The following is a 17,555-nucleotide window of genomic DNA, read 5'->3' as shown; positions in this document are numbered from 1 at the left end:
AGATTTCAACACAATCAAACTAGTCAGTTGAGTCACATACATGATGTGAGACACATGAACAAGTCAGTATAGTTCCGTGTGCTTTGAGTGTTTAGATTTCAACAAAGCCAAACTAGTCAGTCTGTAAGCAGACGTCTTTCACGTATTATTTAGAACGACAGTACATGACAACCAATGACCTTACCAGAGACTGATGTAAGAAATGGAGGCAACAACACGCGCTTTAAGTGCAATAAGCGCAAATAATGGCATATATTCCGTATTGCCACAAGTTGAAATATTGAGCTTTTAGTACGGCAATGAAGTTAGGTGAAAAGGCACAAGAGGCCTGTGTCTACATAAAGTAATTTAATTAGTAAGTCAACACATAAGTCACTATAGTGTCTACCTGATTGCTTCAAAACAAGGGTCATGAAGAAAAGGTCCCCGAATTCCGGCTTCAAATGAATACGTCTGCTATTTAAATAATATTCGTCGATAATATAAAGTCATAACAGACAAAAATGCAAAATGTACAAGTAATTCGAAGTATAGCCGCATACAATCCTGAAAACGACTTCCGCAGCTCCATTATCATTCTCGCTTGAGAGATACTCGATAGAAGCCATTCCTGCCTTGCCAGTATGAAAAGCAACTCAAAATTGCTCGGTTTGTGCAACTTCTCTACCCATGTACCCTACGTCCAATTTTTACTGATCGTACATGTAGTGGATACTTGTTGCAAGAAGAACGAACCAAGCAAGGCAATGAATCTTAGCTGTGGGTACTTGTAACTTGTTGTCAGGAGTCAACCAACGAAGCAGTAAAAAGCTAACTGCAACGTATACACCTACCCGCTCCTAATACTTTTTTGACTCCGTGTTAGCGCCGCGAAGCAACTGTGGCTAGGAGCAACGGCACTCCTAATTGAAAGAGCAATTGTGAAGTGAAAACGGTTTACAGAAACTGGTTAAGGTGAGCTCGACGAGGCAAAAATTATAACAAGTAGATGAATATATTTTAGAAAGAAGGTTGAGGTGAGGTGAGGAAGGTACTTTAGAATGAAGGTTGGAGGTGAGGTGAGGAAAAAGTGTTCTGGAAAATGTTGAGGTTAGGTGAGTTGAGGAACATTTTTCAGAAACAAATTGAGGTGAGGTGAGGAAAATAATTTTAAAAGGAAGTTGAGGTGAGGTGAGGTGAGGAACGAAGTCCCCCCCAAAAAATGAGGTGAGGTGGGGTGAGGAAAGACATCTGTGACGAAAATTGAGGTGAGGGCAAAGATCGTGAGGGCATTGGCCCACCTCTGGTCACGTCACATCCTGCACGTCAACACCACTTTCGATTATGAATAGGGTTCCATATCTCAATTTGGTGTTCCCTTCTACTCATCTGCTGTAAAGAGTGTCTGGTTTCGTTTTCTCCCATTCTCCGCCACGCACTCGAAGAAAAAAAGGCTGTGAAAAGGTGGTAAGTTCTATAGTTACCACCTAGGTCAACGTAGCCTCTGATAAAGGGGGTAAATGGGTAGTGTAAAGAAATTATATGTCGGAACAGCTACAAAAAGGCGTACGCCCCCCTCGCTCACTGAATCAAAAGCGATAACCCTATCATTCGTGGCAATGGTTTGCGGACAACGTGTCATGCGGTTGCAACCTTTTAGGCACAACATATGCGACAACTATTACCCCCTAAAATGTGTAACTGCTCCACCCTTTTTCTAAGAGTGCGGACTCTGCAAGCATATGCGTCATACTGGTGAAGCATACGATAAATAACCTAGCGGAAGCACACGGACTCGTACTTCCATCAAGGCTTGTCGTCGCGCAAACCTAGCAATTAGGTTTGCTCCCTCTCAGTCTTGAGGCACCCTACCCGCAATGCCCTACCCGCAATGCGCAGTCCACGTAGTATAGAGAGGTCTGTTTCAGAAACCGCTTCGAGAAGACTACTGCAACCGCAAAGCCACTGTTTATCCTGTTTATTCCGTATTTTGTGCCGTTATGAAGGCTTCCTAACAGCCCCGATAAAAACGACAGCATGGTGGCAGTGTTGCAGCAACACAAACAAGAAAGGTCGGTCGACGCGGAACACGGGTCCCTCGTGCTGAGTCGTCGCCGTCACTGGGGGGCGACCGTCTTCGGAAAGCTCGAAGATAGCTTCATGGAGGACTTTGTCCACGCACAGACCAGCGGAGTCGGACATTTTGCTCATGTCTGCCAGGTCGGGATCAAAAAGGCGCTCCATGCCCATGCTGCGAAGGGCGCCGGCCAGCTGGTACGATTTGTGTAGGCGCAGCTTCGGAAGGCTTATCTGGTTTGGAGGAAAGCAGGCTCGTAATATCTACAATATACCATATGCAACGCGCGATATGTACGGCTCGCGTCAATGTTAACATGAACACCGCTCCAGCTTGGGAAGCGGGAGGAGAGCACACCCTGGCAGCGCCTTGCAGAATGCAACGCCTTCATAACGTGGCTCATTTCTCTAGCTGTAAATACACTAAGAAAAAAGGGTGTCGAAAGGTGGTAACTTATAGTTGCCACCTAGGTCAACATAACGTCTGATAAAGTGTGCAAAAGAGTGGTAAAAGCAATTATAATATGTCCAAGTTGCTACAAAAAGGCATACGCCCCCTCGCTCACCGAATCAGTAGCGGTAACCCTATCATTCGTAGGTAGCAGGTAGAACCTTGCAACCTTTTTAGGCACAACATATGCAACAATTATATATTACCACGGTTGAGAAACACCGTTCCAGATTGTCGGGACTCAACAGGGTTTGCCTGGTGCCAAACCTCTAGCAGGGTAAGTGAATTTCAAAAAGGGATAAGGAGTATTTGATAAAGCCCTAGTTCTTTGCAGTTACTGTATTCCTTTTGACGCAGTTCCCCGTTTGTACGTAATAAAACACTTTACGATGGGGAATATTTTTTGGCCGGCTCTCCCGGTCGTCGCGTTAGGGAAGGTTTCATACCCCAGCGTTATTGCAATAACTATGTCTGGTAGCTACGTTTCTGACGTAGCATGACGTTTCGTGAAGTCCCACTAACATGTTACGTGTGAACGTCCTCTCTCTCACCCCTTCGCACCCCTGACACGAAGAATTCACCGTGAGGTGGCACGAGAATGGCACCAAAGGAAAGGCCCTCGTGTCGTCAGAGTTTCGTCGCGCATATAAGACCCTCCTCGCGTTCAAACCGTTGGTTTGGAGAAGAACTTCAAACCGTTGGTTCAAATGCCGTTGGTTGGTTTATAATGCCAATAATAAACTATATAGGTCAAGTTGACGAAAAGTAAAGGAAGGATTCGATAAATTATAGGGAACATGTGGAAACCAAGATCTACAAATTTATGCTTGGAGAGAAAGCTACCCTTCGCACTAATTCGAATAATGAGGAGGAGGTGAGGAGGTGATGGTGAAAGGGATCGCCGTTGTCGGCCTCACATCGAATAATGAGCATCACCTCGTACCTTGACACCGGCTGTGGGGACAAGGTTACCAATCAGCTTGCCGAGCCGCTCTCTGCTTATGCAGGCTGCAAGATTTTCCAGTTTCATCCCTTGATCCGGCAACAAAATGAGTAGGTTGAGCTCCCTACAGATGTAGGGAAGCTCCAGAGCTTGAAATCCAGGGCTGGTGCTGTGGTAGTAGTTGGCCTGGCGACATGATTCCATCATTTCCACGTGAACCTGGAGGCAGCGCGAATGATTGCACGTCTATATCAACATGACCGAATATTGACTTGGAAGCCGTGTATTACCGTGTCTTTCTCCGTGACACGGAACAGGCCTCTCTCCGTCCGAGTGAACCCTTCACTCCAGCGGCCACAGAAGTAGATGACACTGGCGAGTATTAAGCGACTCTTCTCGTCCATATCTCCCCGCTTCACAAGCTCGCACAGCTTTCCATCTGTCTCCTAAAGGGGGTACAGGCATGTCTATTTCGCTCGTATACGAACTGGGCAGAATATAACGTCACCTTTTTGGCCCAATCATTGATCTCCAATAGAGCATCGAGCGGGTACTGGCGAAAATCAAGTATGCCAACTTGATTGGAGAACATCTCGGCCATCGTCTGGTTGAAGTCAGAATTCAGACGGATGCTATTGGACAGGAAGATTTTGCTGCCGAGGTACACCTGATGGCATTCGGAAAGAGTTTTCTGATTATGACCAAGATGAGTTGAAGTTCTACATGGAGCATGAGCGACAATGGCCATGATGCGCCGAACAATGGTGAATAATTAACTTGATAAAAGCTAAACATGATCATGTGTGAGCAAAAACAATGTTACGGCTTGTAAATGTTACCAGGTCTCTCATATCTGTCAACACGCCCCTTTTTCACTGAAGACACACACTTATGGACTGTACAAGGTTCTGTGTCACCGGTACCAGCAAAAGCATAGGTAACAGGACATTTGCTTAGTCTATGGACAATCACTCTTTGCTTCTCTGTGCCTGTTGTCCAGTGCTGCTTCCATCGACTTACGGCTGATGCATATAGGGGTTTGTGTCTTACCTTTGTGTCGGCCTCTGCAGAGTTGAGCAACGAAGAAACTGCCTCACATGAAGAGTACAGTGCATTGTCGTCGAGGGCGCTTAGAACTGACACTACCTGTGCAGTGGTCTTTTCACCAGCACCGGCCATCGCCATGGTGAGGGCGATGGTAACGCCAAAGGGCGATATGCACACATTGCCGCTAGTGTTCTCCAGTGTCCAGTACAGAAGCTTGGACGAGAAGTCGCCGAGTGTGCAGAAGGACCGGGTGGGCTTCAGTGGACACGCCATCGGGCAGTGCTTGGCTCACCCCGCAGGGCCTCCTCCTTCTGAGGAGTGTAAAAAGTATGCAAGAAATGCATCCGCAGTTCCACCATCTTACAGTCTGCACGCGACAAAAATAAAGCAAAATCTCACCCCATGCCTCCTTGAATGACCTATCCAACACAAGACCGCCATTTTTTTTCTCTGTCTGTTTCACGTTCACATTCCCCGCACAGGGGTGGCGGGGCCTAGAACAATGCGACATATCATGTCATGCACTGATCTGTATGTGCGCATATGAAACTGAAGCAGACACCGAAAAAAAAAAAGGCGGTATTGGCTGAAATAGACCATTCAAAACGCAAGGAGTGAGATTTTGCTTGATAGATTTGCTTTTGGTTTCATTTTTACGGTGCGATAATGTTTCAAAAAGTGCAATAAAACTGTAAGCAAACTATCAGTCTGCAATGTTTGTGGCGGGCCAGACCCCCATCTTGCATTTTTGAGACGTGACCGGAATGTAGAATGATCGCTTAATTTACTCTGTACAAAGAGCACTGATTCTTGTGGCACGAGTTGTTTCTTCTCGAAGACGAGACATTCGACACGGAACAGGATCGTGCTTTGCGGTGAAGTGTTGCTCCAGTCACTGCAGTTCCCTCAGTTTGTGCCTTGCTACAAAATCTCGTGAAATGGCGAACAAGTCGTTATGCTCATTCGTCCCGTTTACGTGCTCGAATGCTACGCGACAAGTCATGTAGCTTCCCCTCTGAATTTCTCCAACACGAAGGTTCAAGCATGTTTTCGGTTACGGTACGCTTACCTTGTGTGGAGTAATTTTGATTATGGAGGACACCACAGGACAAAGAAAAGGTCGTCCATCGTACAGGTGGACAGGCGCAGCCCTTCCAAGAGTGAAATCTGCACGAAACCTGCCACGAGCTCAACCCAGAGGTCCTTCTTCTTCTTCTGCCTTGTTGTCACGGCCTGTTGGAAAAAGCTAGACGAGTTGCTAGTAGTATAGAGTGAAGTAGTGCTATAATTAGTCATACTTAGTGAGGTAACTACAGCCGCTGGCAAAATGACAAATGTTCTAAAAGAAGTGACGTAAAAAAGCAATGAAATGGCATTTAGGATTGCAACATTCATGAATTCGTGAAGCAGTATATCGGTTCGCTGCTGTGACTTAGGGAGCTCAGAGTGACGTAGCAGTTGCGTAACGAGCAGTCCTTGAGCTTATGTCTCCCATTTAGAAGTCGTCTGCTATGGTTACGAGTCGTAGCCATAGCAGACGACTTCTAAATGGGAGACTTCTAAGGGGGGCGAAGGGGGACGACTTCTAAACAATAGATGCATTACTGATTATTTGACTTTAACACCATGTTCTCAAAAATTCGACCTTTGAGGTCAGTGGGGGATCCAGGGGGGCGGTTGGGCTATCGCCGCCCCCAAAAAGTTCGGCTATACATTGCATTTCCCTCTGTCCCCTCCCCTACTACGCGCCCCGGCAAAGAAACTGCACCCCCCTTAATTCGAGGGTCTGGAACCTCCCTCCCCCTGCTTTGAGTGCTCTCCTGTATGGTCGAAGGAAAGAACGTCTTGTGGCATATTGAATATTCCACACTTCTGAGCTGACTCCCCCCCTGTGAAGCCTCCCGTCGAGGCACGATATTGTTAAAATGACAAGAGGCAACATAAAAAACAGTGTCAAACTTAACGTTCACTTTATTGCTGTTTCGAAGCCGGGTTTTTCAGACAGCCCAGACATAAGATTCTCTTGCGAACACTCTCGATGATGATGAACATGAAAGGCCTGTTCACTTCGAAGGTGGGAAGCTGACAGCGATCCCCGATCCGAAGCGGGGTGACGTTAACGCTCAGGGGTAGTGGATCTTCGTCCGTCACTTCAAGCCTCGCTTTGGTTACGAAGTCGTGTACGCACAGGCCCTTGGTGTCTGCAATCATTGAGCATAACACTCACAGTGATGGACGTGGACACGTGAGTATCAACATCCCCTGCTTACAGTCTATCATGCACGATATTTCTGTTCACCCAAAGTACCCTTACCACGTGTGATTTGAGGAGATAGTGGGGTGTACGTCTTTTTGTGGCATCAAAAAATAAATGCAAAGTTCCACAAGAAGATGTACGCCACCCGTTTTCAATATATTAGTAGAGAGGAGGATATCATTCGGAATGGTAGAGCATGTTATGCAGTGAAGTTTTGTTTCTGAGAATCTTTACTACCAGAAGTGAAATATACAGGGGGTTCGGGAAGACCACAAAGTATAACATAGGTCACTTTCTTTACGATTTTCTCCATTCGGCTTATCAGTGCACTCTTAAAACAGAACTTCACCGCATAACACGACCCCTGAATGACATTGTTCTCGCCACTAGCTCGGTGAAAACGGGGCCCCTTTGTGACACTTATGCAGTGTTGTTAATTGTAACAAAGGGGCATACATTCCGCGGCCTCCATTAGTCAGAAGTGATGACTGTATCATTGAGTGTGTTATGCGGTGAAGTTCACCCATTGCACAGATGTTACCGTTATCTCTCCTGATTTAGCGAAAACACCTGGCATACGCCTTTCGTGACAAATAACATAGCTGCATTAGTGTCACAAAAAAGCGTGCGCCTCTAGTTTTGGACAAATCAAGGGAGAGAACGGTATTACTCAGGATGATAGTTAGCTCTCTAAAAACAGAGCTTCACCGCATAGCACGGTCTGCACCAACTATTGCCATATATGATAGGGTTATCGCTTCTGATTCGAGTAAAGAGTAGGAAGGCTTTTTGTGTTAATTATCATATATCCAAATGGACACAAAGAGGCGTACGCCCCCCTCTCTTTTCAACTCAGAAGCGATAACCCTATCGTTCGTGACAATGGTTGGCGCACACCGTGCTATGCAGTGAAGTTCTGTTTTTAGAGTGCAGGAGTTCTGATTTAAGAGCGTGAAGGTAAATATTAAAGCTGTGCCCTGGAATGGGGAGGATATTAAGCTGATAAGAGAGAGTGCTGAAGTGTCGTCTGCATTGAAAACAGTTGGGTTGTAGAAAGTAGCTGATTGCAATGCTAATCGTTAACATTGCATGTCTACTCTGCAACCGACGTCGCAGGGTCGGGCAAGGTTACACATCGCCGCGTTAGGGACGTGGGACATCGAATGTTAAATGTGTGCACCAAGACATTTTTACCAGACATTCCAGTGAAGTCTGCACGATCCTTGTCAAACATGTCCAAGATGCCCACGGCCCTCATATAGGGAGACAAGAACACTAGGTGCTCCAGAGCAAACTTTGGCAACGTGACCTCTAAGGGGTTCCTGGTGAAGTTCTTCTCAAACTGTGGCACGTCCTCGGCAAGTAGATTATCCTCCAGGTACGTCAAGTCTGACTGGCGATCCGGAAGCAGAATCAGGAGACGCAGTTGGTCATGCATGCAAGGAAGCTCCAGAACCTGGAGGATGGTACGCTCTGAGAAAAAAAGGCACCGGAAATAACTCTCAACTTGTCCTCTTAGCACCAGCGCCTGTAAGGCCAGCAGGAACTGTGAAAGTTCCGTAGAGCTTTTTTACGGCATATTATTCTCACAGTTGTGGCTCATGTTCTTCCATCTACAGTGGGCAATAGCGTTTTGCAGTGTAAATGCCATTACGTTGGATGTGCTACTTCCTATGACCTTGTTGTTGGTGCCCAGTTAGATGCTTCATGCAAAGGTCCTTTCAGACCCTTTCAAGGTTTGTGTCTTAAACCCTCCGTACTCGGGAGTTACAAGACAAAATGGTGTTTACTTAATTGTAGTATTCGGTATACTGTGTAGTTTGTATCTTTTCTTCGCACGTAGCGTTTTAATTATAGGTCGCAAAAACAATATTCGCTGGGACCGTTTTAGGGGAGTTCACAGGAAAACAGCAACAAGAAACCCCATGCAAGAAATCTGCACCTGTCTTGTCTTATCTTTATGCATTTACTTACATGAAAAACGAAAAGTAAATGAGTACTCCAAGCGTAAGCAACTTATGGCCAGAACACCTTAAATGGGAGTGAACAACAATTTTCGTTTACGGCAATAGATAATTGGAGAAACCTTTCTTGCGGGGATTTTCCCGGCAACCCCTACCCCTATAGTTCCACCCCAAATACCTTAACGAAAAACCTAGAAACAATAAAGCAACCTAGCTTCTAACCCGTCACCTTTCTCATGTTCAGTCCATAGCATCTGGGCTCACATGCTTCGTGATACTATACTACTCAAGATACACACACAAAAACAAAATGTGCGATATCCTACATTTCAACTATCCGCTCGCATTTTGATCTTCCCTCTGATTACGATAACCTCGATATCGCCGCGATTCAAGTTGTAACCCGCCATAGGTATGAATTCAATTAGGAGGCTCGACCCGCATATACGGTCGAAAAACGTTTCAGGGAAGCGCACAGGGGACGCATCATTATAAGGTACAGTCTCACAGACTTGTACCCGTTACTCGAAAAAGTAATTGTTTACCGTTACAGTTATTTCTACGGAAAAAGTAACTGATTACCGTTACCAATTACTCGACTCCAAATGTAATTGAGTAACGAGTGGAAAAGTAACGCGTTATTCCGATCTTTACTCCGCATTCACGCAAATTATACTCGTCGTTGTGTGCCACAGAAAAAGAAAGGAAGAGACAAAAAGAAGGGTCAACAGCGAACAGCTGAAATAACAAGAAAAACAAAAACGCGTAGGAGATCTGTACGCCGACTATATTTATCGCCCGGGAAGGCGTTGACCCGATTGTGGAAGAGCATGGCGTGGAACTTCCCCATGACTCACTAAACCTCCAAAGCTTCAAGTGCCACCACACTGGTGTAGGAAGAGATTAGGGAGAGAGACCCTGAAGTTTCAGTACGTTATTACAATGACCTCTGCTTGCTATAGTACAACCGCCCAACAAAGGCACACGGCATGAAGGGCTTGACTTGGGGACAGAACATCTGAAAGATTCTGTACCGGAAAGTAATCAATTACTGAGTAATCGATTACTCAAAAAGTAATTGATTGACAGTAAAGTAACTGAATACTTGAAAAATTACTCAAACGGTAATTAATTACAAGTAACGCAATTACTAGTAACGCGTTACGCAAAAGTCTGCGCTGAGTCTCGGAAGACGTGGAAATTTCCTTTACCCTGCAGGAGAGGTGTTCAACGTGGCAATAATTGCACACCCTCCTGGAACACATCGTTGGCACAAGGACTTCTCCATCGTCCGTCATGAAGGGCATGGGCGCCGTGTACAGCTCGGAGAACTTTTCAAGCCACAGGCATCGCAGGAAAGTAGCGTTCACCATGAGCATTCGGGTCGTCGGAGCAATGTCCTTCAGGAGCAGCATACCAGCCAGCTTGTTGCCCTTCAAGTTATACATAGGCATTCCTGGTAAGAGCGCGACGATCTCACGCACCTTATGACGTATATTACCGTTATTTTTTGAAGCCACGAGTTGATTTCCCGTACCGCAAGCGCGGGATCCCCCTGCGTATAAGGACAGATGCAAGTTATAGCGTGCCCTACTCGTAATTGTTGGTACCTGCAAGTTGACGATACCCAGCTGGGAAAAGTAGTCCTGCTGCACAGCGTCCTTGAAAGCGTCCGCCAACTCCAGGCTGGTGTTCAAGAACATTTTGCTGGCCAGATGGGTGTGGTTTTCTGGAAGACGTCCGAGACAGCGTCCAATGTCGTCAAATTCTTGAAGAAGTTCCAGTTGGTTTTGTACTCCCAAAGCCTGCAGTATCTGCATTACGTATCGTAACGAAGGTGAACGCTTATTTGCTTGCTCGTGGCCCCCAGATGTGTATGTAATATCACTTCTCGCATACAGGTTCAAAATAAAAACTATTACTTGGGACTCTTCAGGTTTAGGTAAAATCGAACCACAACGACGCACCAATGTAATAGTAATTCTAATTGTATGCTCAATGTATTTTTTGCCAAAACTGGCCCATTTTTTGAGAAGCACAACGTTAGGGCCACGTATGTTGTGCCACTGCAGTGCTTGCCTTTCCAATCGTCGAGTTGTGTCTTCTACCAGAAAACATGTAGTAGTTTACACATTTGTTATCCTGGCAATATTTCTTCTCATGTGCGGTGTTGGAAGCCAACCCCTCTTCTCTCTCCACCGTCGTGGTATAGCCAGCGTCACTATTTTTACGTTAAAGTAATATGGCATTCGTGGCTTGAAATCTAATACACAGCACTTAAGGACGAATGTTTTCGTCTGCAAAATATAATCCCAGACATAAACCTACAAGGACACGGCAACGGTAACCCTTCCAAAGTCGCTCCATTGACTTTCTCATTCCCTCTATCTCCCGTGTACATTGTTCCCTTATACCTGAGCTGTTGTATCACCTCTGGCGCCGACCAAGGCGACACCTAACGCCATAGCTACTCCAAAAGGCGAGATGAACACATTGGTCCGGTCACTGGACATCATGCGGTACAGGTCTATAGAGAACTGCTGAAGAGGCAGAAACGACGGTTCCGTAGGTTGGGCCCATTGCACTGGCATGGCCCGCCAAGAGATCCAAGCAGACCTATCTAGGAAGCACTGCCGAAGAAAAGCAACGGGCAGAAGCTTGGCAGAAAGCCTCAGGGTCTTCGCCGCCTCTTGCCTCGCTGCTTCTGCTTCTTGCTGCGCTTCGTCTATACACCTTTTGTTTTGCCTTTGGCACTGATGACGATGGCGCTGAGTGCTTCAAACCATACCGCAATGAGGCTGTAAGTAAAGTATGTACATAGTATTTAGAATTTTTTCTCTCGAATGTACTTGAGACATTTCAAATTTATAGCACGATTCAGTCAAGGGTGCATATGTTAAAGGGACTATCACACTCCGCCCAAAGTTATATTTCATAGGCGCATAAGAATTGCGTCGATATGTTCTAAGGAGCGAACAGACACGACCTACTACGGTCTGCCACAATAACTGGACTACTGATCTACGTCAGATGAACGTCCACTGATCTACTGCTATAACTAGAGACCTAGACATGCACAAATCCTCCAGCACCGGGGTAATAGTTCCGGTGGTTGCCGCTTCACTACGGGATTTGGCGCTAGTTGACACCAAGTTATCACCGAAACCGTGGCAATGTATGGAGGGCCACGAACGACGTGACGACGTGTCACGTCGAGACTGGGAGGTACCCGGGTTCTAATCCCGGTGCCGGCTGTGCTACCTGGGTTTTTTCCTGGGTTTTCCTCAGACGCTTTCAGACGTATGTCGGCACAGTTCCCTTAGAAGTCGGCCCAGGACGCACATTCCCCAGGGCGTAAGTCGTGACGTTGCCCACCCCTGTGAGGCCGACAACGGCGAGCCCTTTCACCATCGCCACCACCACAGCCGCCACGAACGACGGTGGCAATGATGATGATAATGTAAATGAAATCAGTGATGAAAGATAATGTACATGTCATTTCTTCTCCGCAATAATGCAAAAGGCGGCGCTTCTAGCGGTCAACTAACCCTTGACACGGCTTTATCTATAGTAGTAGGCTGTGGGAAATTAAGCGTAGAAGTCAGTCTCTCCGGCAGCTGACAGAGGCCAGTGTGACAATTACGTTAGTGTCAGACCCACACATATCGTGGAGTCCAGTGACCAAGCAATCCTATCCGAAGTTAACAATGCCGCAGTATATGTGAACGTGACTCAGTGCGATACGGCAGTTTAGCAGTGGATTCCAGAGCGCACTGTCAAAGACGTGACCTCTGTTCGTTGACCTCAACTCCCTTGAACACAGCGTGGTTATTTCCTCCAGTTTCAAAGAACAACAGTGAACATGTGTTTGGTATAATTCCCTAATTCCGGTTGCGGACGGAGCACGTACGCGTGTCCACAGGCTTCTTGTCGAGGGCTATGCGTACCATTGACAATGAATAAGAATGAGAAATGTGGGCGGTGTGCAGAAAGGTTGGGGCACTAAAAAGTATCGGTATCGGTAACAATACAGGGATCGCGTTGCCACAAATTTGTAACGGAAATACTTTTACCGATTTAAAAAAGTATCGTGATACGCACTCCGATACTGAAAAAGTATCGATTACCTGTAACGGCGTTACTTGTAACGGCTAGACGTACAACACTGGTAAGTATCGTTTGTCATTGACCGACTTCCAGGACCGAGCCATCATTTGGTTTGCCAGCTGGGGGGGTTTTTCCTGGGTTTTCCTCAGACGCTTTCAGACATATGTCGGCACAGTTCCCTTAGAAGTCGGCCCAGGACGCACATTTCCCCAGGGCGTGAGTCGTGACGTTGCCCACATACGTGAGGCCGACAACGGCAAGCCCTATCACCACCACCACCTTTGCCAGCTGCCCGTTCGCGTGGGCAGCGTGCTTCCAAGAGGTCACGTGCTTTTAAGGGCATATAATTGACTATGTCTCGCGCTCCCTCTGACGTTCTCGTGTGAAGGAGCAGAGTGCTGAACCATAGCCTCCTACATGCGATGCGTTGTATATAGGAGGCTTATGGCTTAACAGACTATAGACGAGCTGAGCCCCTGTACGACATTGATTACGCAACGCCGCCGCGCAAAACATACTGGTGGGCACCTGCAGTCTTATCAGCCTTGTCAGCCTATCAGCCGACCACGTTCCACCGTTCGTTCTTCCACCGACGACCACCAACGACCGTCACAGCAAAAATGTATCCTCGTATCGGTCTTCTCGTGACGGCTGCCGCCCCCTCCCCTGGAAAAAATCCTGGGAACGCCCATGGCGTCAGCTGTGCGTGTGGTGAAATGAGGCCTGCTGAAAGTGTGTAGATAAGTGTGTACTGATTTGTGGTTGCCGAAACGGTTGGGGAGGTGGGTGGTGTCCTGAACGAAGGGGCTGTTCTGGGACACCAAGCCTATGCATAGGCCTATACCATGTCTAGTTGTGGGTTTTGCGAGTGGGTGCACAGCATAAGGTCCAGTTGTTCGGACATTGTTGTGTTGCGGTGTTCTTGGCCAGTGAAACGTCCACGTTGAAGTCTCCGACGACGAGAAGCTTGTGCGTGCGGTATAAGGCGCGAGTACATACACGATAAAATCGCGGATGCGTTCCGGCGCGGCGCGACGCGAGAAGTAGCACACAGCCACCACGAGCCCTGTGGGAAAAAACTGTGTGTAAAACTGACGTACTTTGGTTTTCGTTCTTTTTTCTTTTTTTTTTTTTCACTTTCCATCGATAGCGGCTATAAGCTGGCGGGATTCTCCTGCTTTCTCTCAGCTCTGAGCGCACATGCGATATGAGTTTTGTGCGGACATGCGAATGCGGACGACGCCGACGCGATCTCGGGAAAGACTCTGAAGCTGTAATAAATATCCTGTATGTATGTCAGGAAGACAAATTGGGGTTGCAAGCCCTGGGGATGGGATACATATTCGCGCGAAAGGAGTGCATATCGAAATTCTGAAGCGCGAGAGAGCTCTCAGTCTCCGGAGTCAGAAGCGCTCCTTCCCTTGGCTGCCAGTCCGTGACGTCACGTCATCCGCCCAATAGTGATGCGAGCGCTTTCTTTTTCTTTTTGCTGTATTTGGCGCCACCTGTCTCGCGTTTCACACAGAGCAGTCGACCAGTCAGTCACCTTCCTGCCTCGCCTTAGGGAACGATTCTATATAATAAAATACCAATAAAATGCTCCATGACTTGACGTCCCAACACGCCAGAGCAAGCTGAGAGAGATCGTTGTGGCACCTTATTAAATAATCTGAAACGAGCACGTACCTTGAGGTATAAATGGCTCAATATTCCTATGCAAATGAGCCGAAACCATGCACTATTCGAGCGCAAAAAGTAGCGACGGGCGCTGGCGTCGGAGGGCCACGTGTTTTGTACCGATTGAGCTGATCAGAGCCGTTATCGCTGAATATCGCTGCGAGATCGATCTGTAGGGGGCGACACTGTTGCCTTTCTAGTGTAGATAACACGAAGAAAGAAGGAAGTCACTGAAGAGGTTAGCCAGCTGCTGGACTCGAACCCACGTATTCTGGATTACATGCTGTTACATTGGAAGTCATTGGGGAGGCGTGTTAGCTTAGCTCAATTGGTACAGCCCTGGACTGGTAATCCAGAATATAATAATAATGCTTTATTCACAATGTGAAATGGAGAAGAGCAAGAAAGCCACAAAATGTGGCTTAACGGGGCTTTTCCCCTACAACAGTGCAGCAGCGATGCATTATCAATGTTACTCATTAAACATCATCTGTACCATTAACTCTGATAAAAAGGCAAAATAATACTAACAGTAAGGGGGAAAGTAAGTGCGCTAAAAGCACGTTATTCACATTTACAATGACATACTAATAACGGATCACAATTCCGTCAGAAAGTGGCTAAAATTTTTTTGAATACTGTCATACACAACATCGATGTTCATCTTTTCCATATAATTTAAAAGATTTGGTATTGTATACATCAGCGTGTGACTGCCGTAACTGGTGCGGAGTTTGGGAAGGACCCATCTATTCCTAGGACTGAGAGAGTAACACGGAACCGAGAGGACAAGTTTAAATAACGAAAGAAATGCTACATTATTTGTTTTAACCGCTGTTCGGTACAATGTAGCTAATCTGTAGTCATACAAATTCCGAATGTTAATGATCTTGTATTTCTCAAAGAGTCATTGTGTAGTGTGACAGGGTGGAAGCGAATCTAATATACCAAGTATTTTTTCTGGGCAACCAGAAGGCAACTGAGGTCGCTTCCCCTTCCCCACACCAAATGGCAGTAATTAAGTTGTGACTGTATTAAAGTACTGTATATGATGCCGATGGTACTTGGTGTGGTAGATACCTACTCCTGTGTAGAGCACCAATGACATTTGATATTTTCAATCTGACTTGCTCTACATGATATGACCATGACATCGCATCTGAAAAGTACACACCCAATGTTTTAAATACATTACCAATTTTAATCTCTAGTGAATGTGTGGGTTCGATTCCTCCAGCAGGGTAACCTTTTCAGTGAAATCCTTCTTTCTTCGTTCATTTGTGTGTTTGCCTTTTCTTCTGTGTTCCAGCCTCAATTTCCAACGTGTTCAATGGATAACACGCCGGCCGACGTTAGGAGTTGACGGTTCTTTTCCGTAATTCTTGTGTATGTTCACCGCAGGATCACTTGTGCCGCGATGGTAAGATACTCTTCGGTTTCCCAATGCTCCACGTACCGCACTGAACGCGGGATAAACGTGTAAAAGCAGACGACACGAGGAAGCTATCCACACTACGGTAGTTCATCGTTTCTCCGCAGCGCGCCGACACCATTCGATCTCGGAGCGAATCGGGAAAGTTTGGCCATTGGGCGGAGCTTGACTTCATGAGGCGTCATTTGACGCCACGTGCTTGGCGGGAAAGCAACACTCCCAGACTTGGCCGCCATTTCGGCCCTAATTCGTGCCGGCGCGTTGGTTGTTGGATTGGATTGGATTGGATCTTCGTTGGTTGTTTCTTACAGCCGACACCTTTCTTTACCTTATGTGATGAAACAGGAAATTCATTTTTAATGTTGAACGGAATAATTCTTACAAAGTGTCATAAAGCGTTCGTTTAATCACTCAAATTACGTTACAGGCCCTCGACGTGGGCAGTAATGCAGGTGAAGCGATGGGGCTAAAATCACATTGGATAGAATTTAAGGTGCAATGCTCGAAATGAGCAAGCGCGGTAGAGTCTTTGGTGAAAACCACGGAGGTATATTAGTTTGGTTGCCGGCGGCAAACTCGAGGACATGTTTTTGGAGGAAAAAAGGCCGACAATTGAAAGGAAAGAGGGGGGAAATAGGAAATGAAGGGATCATAATAGAGCTTAGGCTCATAATTTCAATTTCAGTTTTATTTGCATTACAATAACTTAGTTAGTAAAATAAGACAAATCTTGGAGCTTTCAGCAACCCAGCATGGGTGTGCCCCATTACAAAAGCTGTATTGCTATTCCAAACTCTGAATCGCAGCGGGATCCCTCACATACTCACTGCCAGAAAGCAACACAAATTCCGGAAGCTAGTCGTTCTCGTAATAGCGTCCCAGGCGCATGGCACAGTTGCGCAGAGCACCAATCAGCAATACTATGATGCATATTTGACTTTGCTTCGTTGAAAGCAAAGCACACTTCCGATAGATTATATAGGAACCATCAGTCTAACGCATTATCAAAAACCTGAAGAAATCAGCCGTAGTTTTAGTCTGACATTTAGGCAAAATGTATGTAGCCACACATATACTATAAGAGACCATACTCAAACACGAGATATCACAGAATTTCATGCGGGAAGAGCATAAATGCAACACAGCTGGAACTTGGAACAGTAGCATTCGTCATATCCAATTTCAGTATTGCAGGGGTGGCATGTAACGTATCATTACTTGGGATATATACAACATATAAGCACAGCATGCAATAGTACAATGAAAGAAAGGCACAAAAGATACTGCTGCCACGCTTACACGGACACCCGCAATTGCCAGCGAGCTTATTTCCCTCGGGGGCGGCCTTTGGGTTGGTGTTCCTCGAAGCGCACCTAGAAAGGTGAGCTTACTCGTATGCATACGCAAAACATGCAACAGTTATCACGCACACATTCACATAAACAAAAAAAAAAGTCTCATTTGTCGATGAAGTCTCATTTGGCAGTTACATACATATACGTCTCTGATAAGCAGATAAACATTGGTGCTACACCGCTATTTCAGACGCACTGTGTCACGCACTAAAATTATCCTGTTGCCCATACGCGATTACTGGACATCTGCACAGGAAGGACGACTTA

At 46.3% G+C, this 17,555-nt stretch overlaps 2 protein-coding genes across 3 annotated transcripts; both read right to left on the bottom strand.

Moving 5' to 3' along the window:
* Nucleotides 1–1,942: 1,942 nt before the first annotated feature.
* On the bottom strand, nucleotides 1,943–5,719 carry LOC135398122 (leukocyte elastase inhibitor-like). The gene is made up of 6 exons (XM_064629548.1): nucleotides 5,566–5,719; nucleotides 4,500–4,807; nucleotides 3,958–4,116; nucleotides 3,740–3,895; nucleotides 3,450–3,668; nucleotides 1,943–2,289 (listed from the first exon to the last, which is right to left on the bottom strand). Exons 2-6 carry the CDS (start codon nucleotides 4,767–4,769, stop codon nucleotides 1,978–1,980), a joined length of 1,116 nt encoding a protein of 371 aa, XP_064485618.1. The 5' UTR covers nucleotides 4,770–4,807; nucleotides 5,566–5,719; the 3' UTR covers nucleotides 1,943–1,977.
* A 723-nt stretch (nucleotides 5,720–6,442) lies between these two features.
* On the bottom strand, nucleotides 6,443–17,346 carry LOC135398121 (serpin B8-like). Of its 2 annotated transcripts, XM_064629546.1 has the most exons (7): nucleotides 17,233–17,346; nucleotides 11,132–11,515; nucleotides 10,328–10,531; nucleotides 10,219–10,272; nucleotides 9,929–10,150; nucleotides 7,948–8,209; nucleotides 6,443–6,697 (listed from the first exon to the last, which is right to left on the bottom strand). In XM_064629546.1, the coding sequence occupies exons 2-7, from the start codon at nucleotides 11,306–11,308 to the stop codon at nucleotides 6,468–6,470; spliced, it is 1,149 nt and encodes a 382-aa protein (XP_064485616.1). In that variant the 5' UTR covers nucleotides 11,309–11,515; nucleotides 17,233–17,346; the 3' UTR covers nucleotides 6,443–6,467. The 2 variants fall into 2 exon arrangements, with proteins under 2 accessions (XP_064485616.1, XP_064485617.1); XM_064629547.1 differs by lacking the exon at nucleotides 17,233–17,346 and having other exon boundaries at nucleotides 11,149–11,230.
* Between the last annotated feature and the right edge of the window lie 209 nt (nucleotides 17,347–17,555).

The sequence above is a fragment of the Ornithodoros turicata genome, chromosome 6 (genome assembly GCF_037126465.1).
Source record: "Ornithodoros turicata isolate Travis chromosome 6, ASM3712646v1, whole genome shotgun sequence".
In the NCBI taxonomy this organism is placed as follows: domain Eukaryota; kingdom Metazoa; phylum Arthropoda; class Arachnida; order Ixodida; family Argasidae; genus Ornithodoros; species Ornithodoros turicata.
Note: the sequence above shows the minus strand (reverse complement) of the source record. Positions and strands in the feature narration are given on the sequence as shown.